This window comes from Ylistrum balloti, unplaced genomic scaffold, assembly GCF_031769215.1.
Source record: "Ylistrum balloti isolate Yb309-2 unplaced genomic scaffold, AGI_CSIRO_Ybal_v1 Utg369798, whole genome shotgun sequence".
Taxonomy (NCBI): domain Eukaryota; kingdom Metazoa; phylum Mollusca; class Bivalvia; order Pectinida; family Pectinidae; genus Ylistrum; species Ylistrum balloti.
In genome coordinates this window covers 709,895-723,103 of record NW_026781977.1, presented here as the reverse complement: position 1 = coordinate 723,103, position 13,209 = coordinate 709,895, and the positions used below count along the sequence as shown (strand labels likewise).

General features: G+C 35.8%; 1 protein-coding gene across 1 annotated transcript; it reads right to left on the bottom strand.

Moving 5' to 3' along the window:
- Window positions 1–8,486: 8,486 nt before the first annotated feature.
- Window positions 8,487–12,723, bottom strand: LOC132544417 (large ribosomal subunit protein uL2-like). The gene is made up of 7 exons (XM_060208008.1): window positions 12,695–12,723; window positions 11,148–11,291; window positions 10,631–10,772; window positions 9,729–9,947; window positions 9,289–9,404; window positions 8,919–9,005; window positions 8,487–8,620 (listed from the first exon to the last, which is right to left on the bottom strand). Exons 2-7 carry the CDS (start codon window positions 11,283–11,285, stop codon window positions 8,543–8,545), a joined length of 780 nt encoding a protein of 259 aa, XP_060063991.1. The 5' UTR covers window positions 11,286–11,291; window positions 12,695–12,723; the 3' UTR covers window positions 8,487–8,542.
- Between the last annotated feature and the right edge of the window lie 486 nt (window positions 12,724–13,209).

Below are 13,209 nucleotides of genomic sequence, written 5' to 3'. Positions count from 1 at the left end.
CTTTGCTGTCAATTTCAGAACGATAGATATCACATCCTATGTTTTAGCTTGTAAACACAAGCAAGCTTCTTTTTTTCTACTGTGGGTTGCTATCCTGATAATATGACGTCATCATTTTATGTATTGTCTCATTGTTGTTGACATCACTAAGATCATCGGTCCAATGTCACTTTCTAGTCTGTCGGTTTTGATTGACAACCTCCTTTCTATCTGTTCTCTGCTCGAGTATAAAAATATCATGAGAATTACAATTTAAATTCCCGACAACAAAATACAGTAAATGCTTATATAGCTCAGCCTATCGGGAAACTCCGATGGTAACACGCCGTATTTATGACCACGTTAGAATACCTTTATGATTCCGTTCTCTAGTTCACGGCCATTTTAAAGATCAATATCTACCCGTACACAGAGAGCTAAAGGTACCGGTCGAGACGATCTTTCGTGATGTTTTGCCTTGTCCATGCTATATATTGTTCGAACTGTAATTCACCTTTAACTGGTTTTGTTGCTTTCGGTATTTAATATTTGTCATTACATTGAAAATAGCTGCGAATTACAAACGAGAATAGACAGCGCTATACATACAAACGTCAGACAAAATTTCAAATCAGTTATGGCTCAGATATAATCCTGTATGAAAAAAGAGTAAATGTTCACGGTAATAAAATTAAATCCCTTAACTGACCTAGACGATCAACAGAAGAGGTTAAGTTCTCCATTAAATTCTGTAATTGATCAATATTTCCAATCAGTCATGAACCTGTAAAACTACTAATACTGCCAGAGTCAAATCCATACTTCATATTAACCTGAAACGTTCACTTTTTCATGACGCACGCTTTGGTTTTCTCACATTTTCCCAAATAAAATGGAAATATTCAAAACCGTGTAGATTATCAACTAAAATACAGTGCAGTTTCGATTTAAGAATGTTCCATACATTGCGTGCATGTCCACACTCAAGAAAGGTCCAATGGCGTCTGTGAGAAGTTCTGTTGTATACGATGATGTCGGTCCGGTTAAGAGATTAAAGCATTGTGACGGAAAATCATAGATCGGGCGGTTCTCTAGGTATTTGTCTATCAAAAGATTACATAGTAGAATGAAAGTGTATGGAACGAACGCATGACTCCAGTGTATAACTGAATTCTGAAATTTAAATAAATTCAATTGAGATCAATATTAACATCGAGGATAAGAGATATATAGAGAGACCAATGTTTATCTGTGTGAAGAATTCGCTCGTGTATCGTGACTTTAATTTAAAACCAGGGAAATGAGAAAAATACGGACGCTTTATATGTTAAAGCATATACGACATGTCCAATCCTTTTATCGTTTTAACATGGCGACAAAACTCATTTCAATAAAATCACAAGCAAAAAAGAGACATACAGCTAAATAGATAAAAAATATAATGAACACGAGATTTTATATCATACACAAACTTTACGTCCTAAATTCTCAGTGTGTAGTTGAAAAGATTATATCAACTCTATCAGTAGATTAAGGTGACAACGTTAGCAAAAATCTTCACTTCACCGACACCCGTCTTTAAAGACATTCTGATAAACACATGATTTTGTGTGACACAAGTCAGCAAGGCCCTCACTTCACCGACACCTGTCTTTAATGACATTCTGATAAACACATGACTTTGAGTGACATAAGTCAGCACGGCCCTCACTTCACCGACACCTGTCTTTAATGACATTCTGATAAACACGAGATCTTGTGTGACATAAGTCAGCACGGCCCTCACTTCACCGACACCTGTCTTTAATGACATTCTAATAAACACATGACTTTGTGTGACATAAGTCAGCACGGCCCTCACTTCACCGACACCTGTCTTTAATGACATTCTGATAAACACATGATTTTGACACAAGTCTGCAAGAACCACTTTTTAACGACACCTGTCTTTAATGACATTCTGATAAACACATGATTTTTGTGTAACACAAGTCAACACGGCCCACACTTCGCCGACGCCTGACTTTAATGGCATTCTGATAAACACGTGATTTTGTGTGACACAAGTCAGCAAGAACCATTTTTAACGACACCTGTCGTTAATGACATGTTGATAAACACATGATTTTGTGTGACAAGTGATTGTGGAAAAACTCGGTTCATCTATACATTACTTGAATAATATTCTGGTTTATTTACTTTTTGTCTCACACTAGTTTCTGTTGACCGACACCTGACTAAGACTGACATTACCAACGCACTAGTTCTTTGACACCCAGAATTACCTATCACTGGACGATTCATAAACTCAAGCGTCTTCTTTTATACCCTGAGATTACCGACCCATCGTCTTTTCTGATACTTCTTTTAGCTCATATTAACGTTATTTGCGTAATATCTATGTTTTTACAGGGAAAATTTCTTGTATTGTCACCAAATTTCTTAACAAACACTGATCAATGTTTTTCGGCACTGATTTTTTTTCGCGTGAATAACAGTACTATTCAGTTATCGTTCTTTCAGTTCGAGATACTGTGAGGAAACCGTTCTTTCGATAAAATTCTCGATAAAACAACAATACTGGAATTGTCTACGATATACACTGATCTAAAAAAAAAATTCCCGATACAGGACACCATAAGTAATACAGAGGATCGCCAAATTCAATGCGGTATGCTAAAGTATCCCTGTTACCTATGCACCTACTCTCTACATCACCCGAGTTATACTTAATATTGGTGGGAAATTATTTTTTGACGTTCCATAGTCTTGTTTCCTTTGAGAGTTGCATCAGTTTTTGTGGCGTAGATCACCTAGATACACTATCCCGTCACCGAATCTTCGTCTGCATCGATCGAGAAATAGGACGTCCAGCGAGGTTGTGATATAAAACCACTTCTGTCATGTATCAACCTATAAATAGTATGGCTTATTCCGAGAATTAAGTCTAGTTTAAATCCACACACGAATACAACATACGGTGTATGCAAAAATTAAATCATCGGCAGTATCTGTGTATTCTCTGAAAATATCTTATACGAACCATGTTTCTTTAAAATCCTCACAAAAGGCTGGATTGAATGGGGATTGTAATTCATGTACATCTGCGGGTATGCCACCGGGATTCCGACTGAGAATTCATTCCATTGAATCCGAGTAAATCCTATATTGATACAATTCTAACAGGATTAAATGTGCATGGCTGATTCAGAAATCAAATCTAGAGCGAGGTGATCACTGTCAACAGCTTTAACAGATATTCATCAACTCTCGTTTGACATTTGAGAAAGTGGTCGGTATTGAATTCGGAGCTCTAAAGGCCTCATTTTGACATTCGTCATAGAAATACGTTATTACATGGACATCTGCATGATATGTAAAAATATTGACATTCAAATTCACCAACACTCACGTCAGAATCATTCAACCGTGACGAACTGAAGTGTTACGAGTTTTCGGTGAAATTGAGTATTCGGTGTAGCTGTTACACAATGAACGTAGAACTCTCCAATAATGCGTTTTCAGTACTGTCATAAAATCTTATATTTAGTGTGTAAAATAAGAAAGTGCACAAAACGATTTTGTCATATCTGAGGCAGAATCATCATAGTTAATTTTTAGGATTTTTTTTTCGCATTTGAAAATGGAATTAGTGTTGAAATTTTAAAAATAGGATTGTTTTTTCAAAGTTATATTGCTTCTATATAGTATTCAAGAGCCGTGTTTGAGAAACCGATCCTCCGTTCTCTGTTAAATCTTCTTTAATCCATTCTGAAGTAGACATTAAAGCTTTTAATACCCACATATGTCCATTAAGGACGCACAACTTGAATAATTAAAGATATAGATGTTTATAATGACTTTAAGTAAAGCCCTTTAGGAGGAGTAGAATTTTAAGGAAAAAGACTAGCGAACTATGGATTTTTTTCTTGGTGCTCTGACAATCTGGTAAGAAAGTATACATGAAGTAGGTGATCTACAGAAGCCTAAGTGAGGATGTTGGTCATCTCGTGCACTTCGAGAAGTACATTTCCTAGTGCAAAACTTTCTTTGACAAACAATTCTTGATTACGCTTTAGTTCCGTGCGGGGGGTGAAATCAAACTGGCTGTGCCGCTATGGTTCCCGACCCGGCTGTCAATATATATAACTACTCTCATTGAGAATGGCATAATTTTATTATGTGGCCAATTTCATATTCTTTGCTTGGTTAGGTTGTCCCTTTAATACTAAGAAATTTAGCCAAGATCGCCTCATTTCTTTTGTCGTCAATCTAAACCAGTCAACCTCTCAGTATTATATAAGACAAATGCACTCAAATAAGAAATGTCGAACCATAGTTTACAGCTCAAATAACAGGAACACAATACCTATTATTTACATGTCGTTTGAAGATGTTCAGTTTCAATTCTTGGCCTGTAGGAAACTTATACTACTACTACATTGTGGTCAGGCCCCACTTGTATAAAACATCTGAACTTGAGATTTCCTCAAGTCGAGATTTTCCTCAGCTGATATCTCCTTAAAAACGGCTTGTATAAATTTTTCTCAAAGAACAGGAGGAAGTCATTGGCTAGGATGTCCTGAAATTCCTTGAGGAATTTTCATACAAGATATTTTCAAGGAGATATTAGCCGAGGAAAATCTGGGCTTGAGGAAATCTGAAATTGAGATATTTTATACAAGTGGGGCCAGATAGCATAACCACCTCGAGAGTTTTTTGAATTTTGCTTGTCAAGGTATTTCTTATACCAGGAACTGAGAAGTAATTCGGCGTCTTTAGTAACTTTAAAAGTCGTTTCCAAATCCTAGCGTCAGTTGTAGGTGTACTGGACTACCTTGAATGAGGTCAAGGTCATTTTCATCAACTACTGTCAGTCTTAGATCCCAACATCTGACAAGTCAAATATCATTGTTCTTAGAATTAAAGAAGCAATTCAAAAGCTGCGATACTTTTTCATTATAATGCAATATTGTTGTATAAACTGCAAACTACATGTACTTGAATTTAGAACATTGCGGTGACCATGTTGAAGTAATAAATAATAGGTAAATAAAGGACGCAGGCAAACAAATGCCTCTATATCCATATCTAAAATTATATGATGATCAGGAGATGTTTCCTAAGATTCTCAGTTATTACATATATATAGCCAATTAAAAGCTAAAAAGCATAAACAATTCACTATTTGAAACTGTTAATAATATGTTTGATAAAACAATGAGAAAGATGAGATGATTTTTTTTCTTCAAAATAAGATTAAAAAATGGAAACCATCGCATGTTATTAGCTGAAGTGGCCAGAAGAAGTAAATCTTACACTGTTTATTAGGATATCGTATTTTTGGTAGTAAGCAAAAATCATCGTCGATCAAAAAGAAATTCTTATGTCAATATTAGCCGCAAAATAACGCTCTGCTAGAAAGAACTTGTCTTACCCTCGATCAGACTAGTTCAAATCATATTGAACGCATTGAAATAAATAGACCTCTGTTACATTGTCCATTTAGGGACACGGAAATAATAGTTAGTCATGCGCCATAAGCATTGCTATAAATCCTGGAATCTGGAGGGTGAATATGTAGTACTCGCAAAACACGCATGGTTAGAGAGAACTTCTCATTGGCTCGATCGGCTGAGCGTCAGACTCAGGTCTGGTGTTCAAATCCTACCTGAGGCATTCAATATTGTAATCGCCCCGTCCGTCAAATTTCAATATTCGCATACTAATTCTGTTTGCTTCCTCAAAGAAAATGATTGCCAGGGAATGCTTTTCATGTCCATAAGTCGAAGGTTACGGCCATTGTAACTACAACTGTTGGATCGATGTCCTCACATTTGTTCTATATGGTCCTTCACTGACAGTGCTCTTAAGATATTAGTTTCAGGTCAAAGGTCACTGTTACTATAAATAGAAAATTGACTTTCACACAAAAACTTCAGTTCCATTGCGCCAAAATCACTCTTGATATTATCTATAGCGGTGTCAACAATAAAGACCGCTACTAGTTTTAAACAGCGAATCGGTTTCTACACATTGTAGAGATATATTTTGCTACTTCCATGGTCCTTGTTAATATAAAATATATTTATTGGGAAATTCTTTGCTCCAAATGGCTTTACGTGTCAATAACATATCGGGTTTCGGGTGAGCCCTTTTCGAAATTCATTCATTACTTTTTCGCTGATTGTGTTTGTTTGGGATTTGTTTTCAGGTTTGAATTTAAAAAGTAAATATCATTTCCTGTAAATTGCAAACTGTTTTTTTTCCTACAATATCCAAACTTCAGTTGGTGTGTCTCCAAATCGCGTGCTAACTGTTTGCTTTCTGGCCCGGAGGTCAATGGTCAAGGTAAATGATACTATAAATAGAAAGCGTCATTCTGTACAATATCTCGAGTTCTGTGGTGCTTAAAGGTGCTTGTTAAGGATAACTTTTTCAAGCCCTGAGGTCAGTTACACGCAAGAGAATCGGTTCCGTAAGAAATGACGAGTTCTGTTGAGCCGATTCCTTTCATATATTGCTACTTTGCAGAAAGCACTGCCGGGTACTTGGTGGTGGAAGTCCAATGATAGGCTTCACTAATCGTTTCTTCACATAAAGTATTGTCTGGGAGAGCTTTTCAGGGTCTCAAGGTCAAAGGGCATCGTTACTATGACAAAACAAGTGTATCCGTGAAACTGATAAATGCTCCACAAAAGATTACTTTATTGGAAACAAAACTTTAACAAAGGGCAATAATTCTGTAATAAGGGGCTGCAGATCCTAAAATTGGTATACTGCACATTTTCTTATTAAGACCAACGTATACACCAAGTTTGAAGCAAGCAAAGTGATGCTTATGACACACAATTATAAGGAAGGACAATATCTCTGTAATTAACGGTTGTAGATCCTTTTAACATTGGTACACTGCATATTGTCTTAGTATGATCAATTTATACAGCGAGTTTTGTGATCCCTGATTAACTTGGCAAAGTTAAGATCTGGACACCAAAACAGAGGCAAAGTCGGACGGATGGAGACAAGGCGGCAACTTCATGTTACACGGACATTTTTTGGGGAGCATAAACACAAGTTTCTGTACAATATATAGAAGACTGACTTTTCAAATTGCTTCCTCACTAAGTATTGTCTGGAATTGCTGTCCTGGTCTCGAGGTCAAATGTCAAGGTTATGATAAATAGGAAATAGGATTCTGCTTAATATCTTTTGTTATGATAATTTCATTTTTTACTTTCTGGATGAAAGCTCTTTCTTTGGATTTCTTTTCAGGATCGCAGTTAACTTTTCTGCACACCTTTCAATACAAATGACTGAAAATTGTTTACAATGCATTAAGCATAGCAAAGAGTGTAAGCATTAAATGGTTTCAGCATCATCAGGGTATTAGCATGAAAGTATTAAAACAAAGAGTTAATGAAGATAATCTGTCAATTGATTTAACCATTATCAATTAAAACAATACATTTCCTGTGAAATCTTCTATATTACAGGAGCAATCAAATGCTACAAGTTAATTAAAAAAATTGTATGATTGTCTATCAGTGGTTGATCATTTATCAAAAACTTTCCACAAACAGAACTTTTAACAAGTAAAAATAGTAATGGGGACCATTACAAATGTCCCCCAAACGACCCCTTCAGCAGTAAATGATCACAATAATCAGACCTGCAGTCATGCCAAACATGAACACACTAATTTTGAATGGAAATGAGAACGTAAATTTTTAAAACATCAGATGAGAGGAAATGATGATGCTTTTAGTTTGCTATGCCTTTTTGCTCCGATTGCCACCTAATATATATATATATACCAATTTTCAAGAAAATAAGACAATATCTAAAATTTGGCCAAATTTAGACCACAGCTGACCGCTCAGATGACTGATCGATGGCCGAATGAAAAACGGACTACACCATGTTGCTCCTATAGTGCCACCTAATACATATACACCAATTTTCACGAAAATCAGACAATATCTAAAATTTGGCAAAATTTTGACCACAGCTGACCGATAGGAAAAATTCAAGTTTTGTTAAATTCCATGCAATAGTTTTTGAGAAACGCGTTGGAAACCTCGCCGCCAGAAGAAAGTGGAAGAAATAAAAATAATATAAATAATGATAATAAGAAACGGAGCAAACACAATATGTCCCCCCCTCACTTCGTTAGGGGGACATAATAATAATAAGAATTGGAGCAAAAACAGCATGTCCCCCCACTTCGTTTGGGGGACATAATAAGACCAAATATCAAGTGGAATTGCATCAATATTATAGTAAACATGCTACTTCTGGTTATACAAGAACATAAGATTGGGCTCAGGTTAAATTCAATATTATCAGTGTTACAGTTAACATGCCACTTCTGATTATACAAGAACATAAGATTGGGCTCTGGTTAAATTCAGCTATCAATGATATGTATTTAATCTGTCACAGTGGAATTCAAATTACGCTGATCAGAAATGACAAGACTCAATTTCAAAAACAAGAAAAATCAATTTTACCATCAAGGGTTTTATTTATAGACCGATGTACACTATCACAAATTTGCACTTTAATCTTTGTCTCCTGGCTTGGTGACTTGCTTTGTACCTCGTAGACGACCAGTACGACGAGCAGCAATAAGACCGACCTGAAAATGTAAAAAACAACATTTTATCTCCATACAATGCTATACAATACAAATATATACAGTGAGAAGGGGCATAACTCTACATATAAAACACGCTTAATTCTAAGTCAACAGGATGATAATTTTGAAAGTCATAAGGGAAAAAATCTAAATTCACATACATCCCAAAGACATTATCAAAGTTTGAATCAAATCAATCATTGAATTTCCTTTGTAATCCTTAAAGAATTGGCCTCTGTTTACTTAATACTGCTTTATGCCACATAAATTGAGCTAGCAGAACCAGGGACAAACTTACCTTTCTACCTGCTGAGGTGTCTCGTCTAACTGTGGATGCTTTACCAATATGCTGATGGTTACCACCTCCGTGAGGATGTTCAACTGGCTGTAACACAAATATTTTTGTTGTACAAGTAAAGTACCCCAGATATGCACCTGTTTATAACTATAAAAAACATGGTATGTAATGGAATAGCCAACACCACTATAGTTAGATAAAACTGATTTTCCAAGAAACCAAAGTCAGGTTTGACCTGATTATTTTTAGTAAAGATACACAATTCAATTTAGATAAACTCAATGCTGCCTATTCATCATTGCCAAAATGTTGTCTTAAAAGAATTGAAAGAGAGATGAAGGGAGTTGTTCGGAGTTTGAAAAACACTTACGTTCATAGCCACACCACGAACTTTAGGCCAGCAGTTCCTCTTGACCTTGTATTTAAAGTAGGCACGACCAGCCTTCAACATGGGCTTGTCAATCCTTCCACCACCGGCAACGATACCTACAACAGAAAGCAAGGTACATGAACCATGGATCAGGTAAATAGTGTTGTCTCCTTTCTTTGACAGGTCATATAGCATTTCACTATCCCACTGCAGACAATAATATAGTAATCCCTTCACAGGCACATTGGAATTGAAAAGCCTATTCACATCTATTTTAGCTCTACAGAAATGTATTTTTTCAAACCATTTTTTACTCACTCCCTACAAATAGGGAAATATCATACCTACATATTTGGAATAGCTATATTATGAGTCTTAGGAATGCAACCAACTGTACAAATCATAGCTCTGTTGACTGATGGATAACCTTATATACTTACCAACCATAGCTCTGTTGGCTGATGGGATGACCTTCTTTGAGCCAGATGGCAGCTTTACACGGCTTTTCTTGGTGTCAGGGTTATGGGAGATAACTGTAGCATAATTTCCTGATGCACGGGCCAATTTGCCACGATCTCCTGCCTTCTCTTCAAGGCAACATACAATGGTTCCTTCAGGCATGACTCCAACAGGCAAAATGTTTCCAATTTGTAGGGATGCTAAAATACAATGAATGTATGCATGTCAAAAACCACCAAACTACTGAACAAATGCTCTTGATATACGGATCAATGCTCAGGTTTTTAAAATGCTTCACATCAACAAAATTCAGGTCAAAGTGAAGAAATTTTTAATTCATCATTGCACTGATTAGAAAATTTGAAATAATTTCAAAACAAAACAGGTAGGATTTTTTTCAGTCATTTGTTAGTATTTCTGAGTAGAAACAATGGTATTTTGTTTGAGATAAAAAAAAATATGGCAGGGGTAGAAGTCAACAGTACATTTTCTACATTGTGAAACATTATCTGATAGCTCTTAATCTAAAATCAGAACCAATTACAACCATAAAACAATCTATGGTGATCCACACTTCTGAGAAGACAACATGTAAAACCATATTGCCATAAATCTCTAAATTCTGGAAAACACTTGCAATGAGTCACATCTGAAAACTTTTCCATTTTAATGTTAAATACCTGAGGGGATGAAACAATCAGTATCAAAGTCAAACACCACAACAAAAGTAGCAAAGAAAATACCAGTAGAGACCATGGTCAGAGCCATTGTTTTTTGAACTAGTGCCATATTAGTACAAGATATAACCGTATCCAATGTAATCTTAATAGCTAGATTATTGAATTACTTCTGCCTTGCAGTAAGTTTCTAATTCGATAATTACCCTTCTTTCCACAATACACAAACTGTCCAGTGTACATTCCCTCGGCAGCAACAAATGTTTCGGTCTTATGTCTGTACTTGTAGGGATCACGGAATGCCACCTTTGCGAGAGGGGCACCTCTGCCTGGGTCATGGATGATGTCCTGTGAACAAGAGATCAACCACCATCAATAGGAGAAACAAAAGATAAAACAATTAACCAACTTCATCACCAAAACCAAAATGGATTTATCTCTTGCACTGAAATAAAGATGGCAAAATTCAACCCGTAATACTTATAGAGGTTGGATGTTAGGGGATAAATTTACATTAGACAGAATGCAAAGTTAATATCTTATTCAAAATTAAACAGTTGTTTTTTTCATTTAGATTCAGTTTTTTTTTAACAGCAAATACCTCTCTAAATTGGGATGATATATTTTCTTCATAAATAGGTAAAATATTCTTGATTTGTTTCCCTCTAAATTTTGGAAAAATACAATAGCATCATAGTTTTTATCATTCATACAAAATCTTACCCTGATCACACCCTTGATGTATCCATGACGTTCAGCAAAGTCCACAGGTCTAAGAGCGGCCTTTCCTTTCCTGGTTCTTGTGTGGGCCTTGAAGATGCCCCCAGGACCCTTTCTCTGGGATCTGATAACACGACCCATTGTGCTCTGTAATACAAAATTTTCATTGTAACTTATAATTACCAAATTTTGCATCACAGCAGATTTAATTACCAAATGTAGACCTAAGTGTTCCCAAACAAAGATAAATCTTAATAATGAAGCTTTCCCCCCAAATATCTGATATTGTTCACACACAGTTTCTAACACTTTCACACATCGTGGACAGATGTTCTTTTGATATTTATCCCTAAGTTGACTACAATTGTACTTTCGGCAGTCTGCTATCTTTAATGGATCCTGTACTTTAGGAAAAGGGAATTATTCTCCAAATGGTATCTTTTTATTCCCAATTGGTATCTTTCCCCTCCTATCACTTGACTGAAGGGAAATTACAATTAGTTAATAACAATAACATTCCCAACTTCTAAACTACTTCTGGGTTTTCCATAAGAGCCGGCCGCCGGCCAATTTGATCATTTGGCCGCCAACACCAATCCGGTTCTGTAATAATGTTCCGTACACGGCAGGCCAACCTCCTACTTTCACTACACAGCCTACTACTAACAAAATTATGGAAAACCCTGTACTTCCTTTTTCAGTCTTTGACCTCGGAGACTACAACAAACATCTCCATGTAAGCATTTAACCCTCCGATGTTTTGAACTCTTAAACACTAAATATAAAAGGAGGAGAACCTAAAAATGCCCTTCCACTGCTGTGATTTCAATTAATACCATTCGGACTCTACCCTTTGACAACTGGAATCAGTATTCTATGTGAAATGAATTGCTATTATTCTTATTAATTTCTGTTATCAAGTAGCATAGTACCTATATATTTCACATACAGAACGTCCGATTCCTGCGCTTTGACTGAGGGAACTTCCCACTAGTCATATTGGCGACAATGGAGTTGTGGGTTGTACCTTTATGCAGAAATAGCATTTTAAAACGCTAAGTTAATCAACATTTCGGGTACAAAATGCAGACCATGCAAGATCAGTTAGTTTATGTTAACTTGGTTTGCCCTAACTAACATTTGTGTTACAAATGGCAAACCTCTGAACTGCAACCCTCGTTTTCTAAACTTCTACAGAGAAGTATTGCACAATTAGCACATCCTCCCAACATGACACTATATTCGACTAATACACTGGGTTTAAACTGTAATGCCATCGTGAAAGTGACGTACATTCAGATACCCATTAGCCAGGAACGCGTAAATGTAAAGCAACTACAGACATCGTTATCATAACAATCCGCAAGCAATGGGACATGTCCGATAAAATGTACTTTTAAATATCATTTAGCTTCTTTTAAACTTAAATATCAACAGATATCTAAAGTAAAATGATTTAATAATGTGTTGAATTTGACTATTTCCTTAAACATAGCTCGATGGAGAGAATTTATATCGGATTGAAATTTCTAACTACATATGCCACTCACTCAATGATGGCCGATTTCCGGAAGAGGCCGACCGGTTGTTGGAAATAGCAAAAGTTGATAAAATATTTATTCATTAAGAAATAGTCTAAGACATGAAATTTAGTTCTTAAGCTTTAAGTCCACACATTTCTTTAGATTACTTTAAATGATGTTAATAAAAAGTATTGTCGTATATTACACATTTTGTTTACGACACTTATAGTCTGTTCCATACATAAGCGATACATCGACTTTCTTCATATATATCTGGAGCACGCATATACACATTCATATTTCAATTAATCTTTAAACACATGTAATATTTTGTCTTTTGAATTACGTTTTGAATATATGGACACACATTTAGCAACTAAAAAGACTCCGGGAACAACGAATGATCGTTCCCAACGATTTATGAAATAAACTTTAATCATTTGTTCAGCTAAATCTTATATTTTTGTATAATAAGAGAGCAATAAATGTCAACTTTTACGCTAATAGGAAAAATAAATATGTCGAGTTGCCCTTCTTGAATT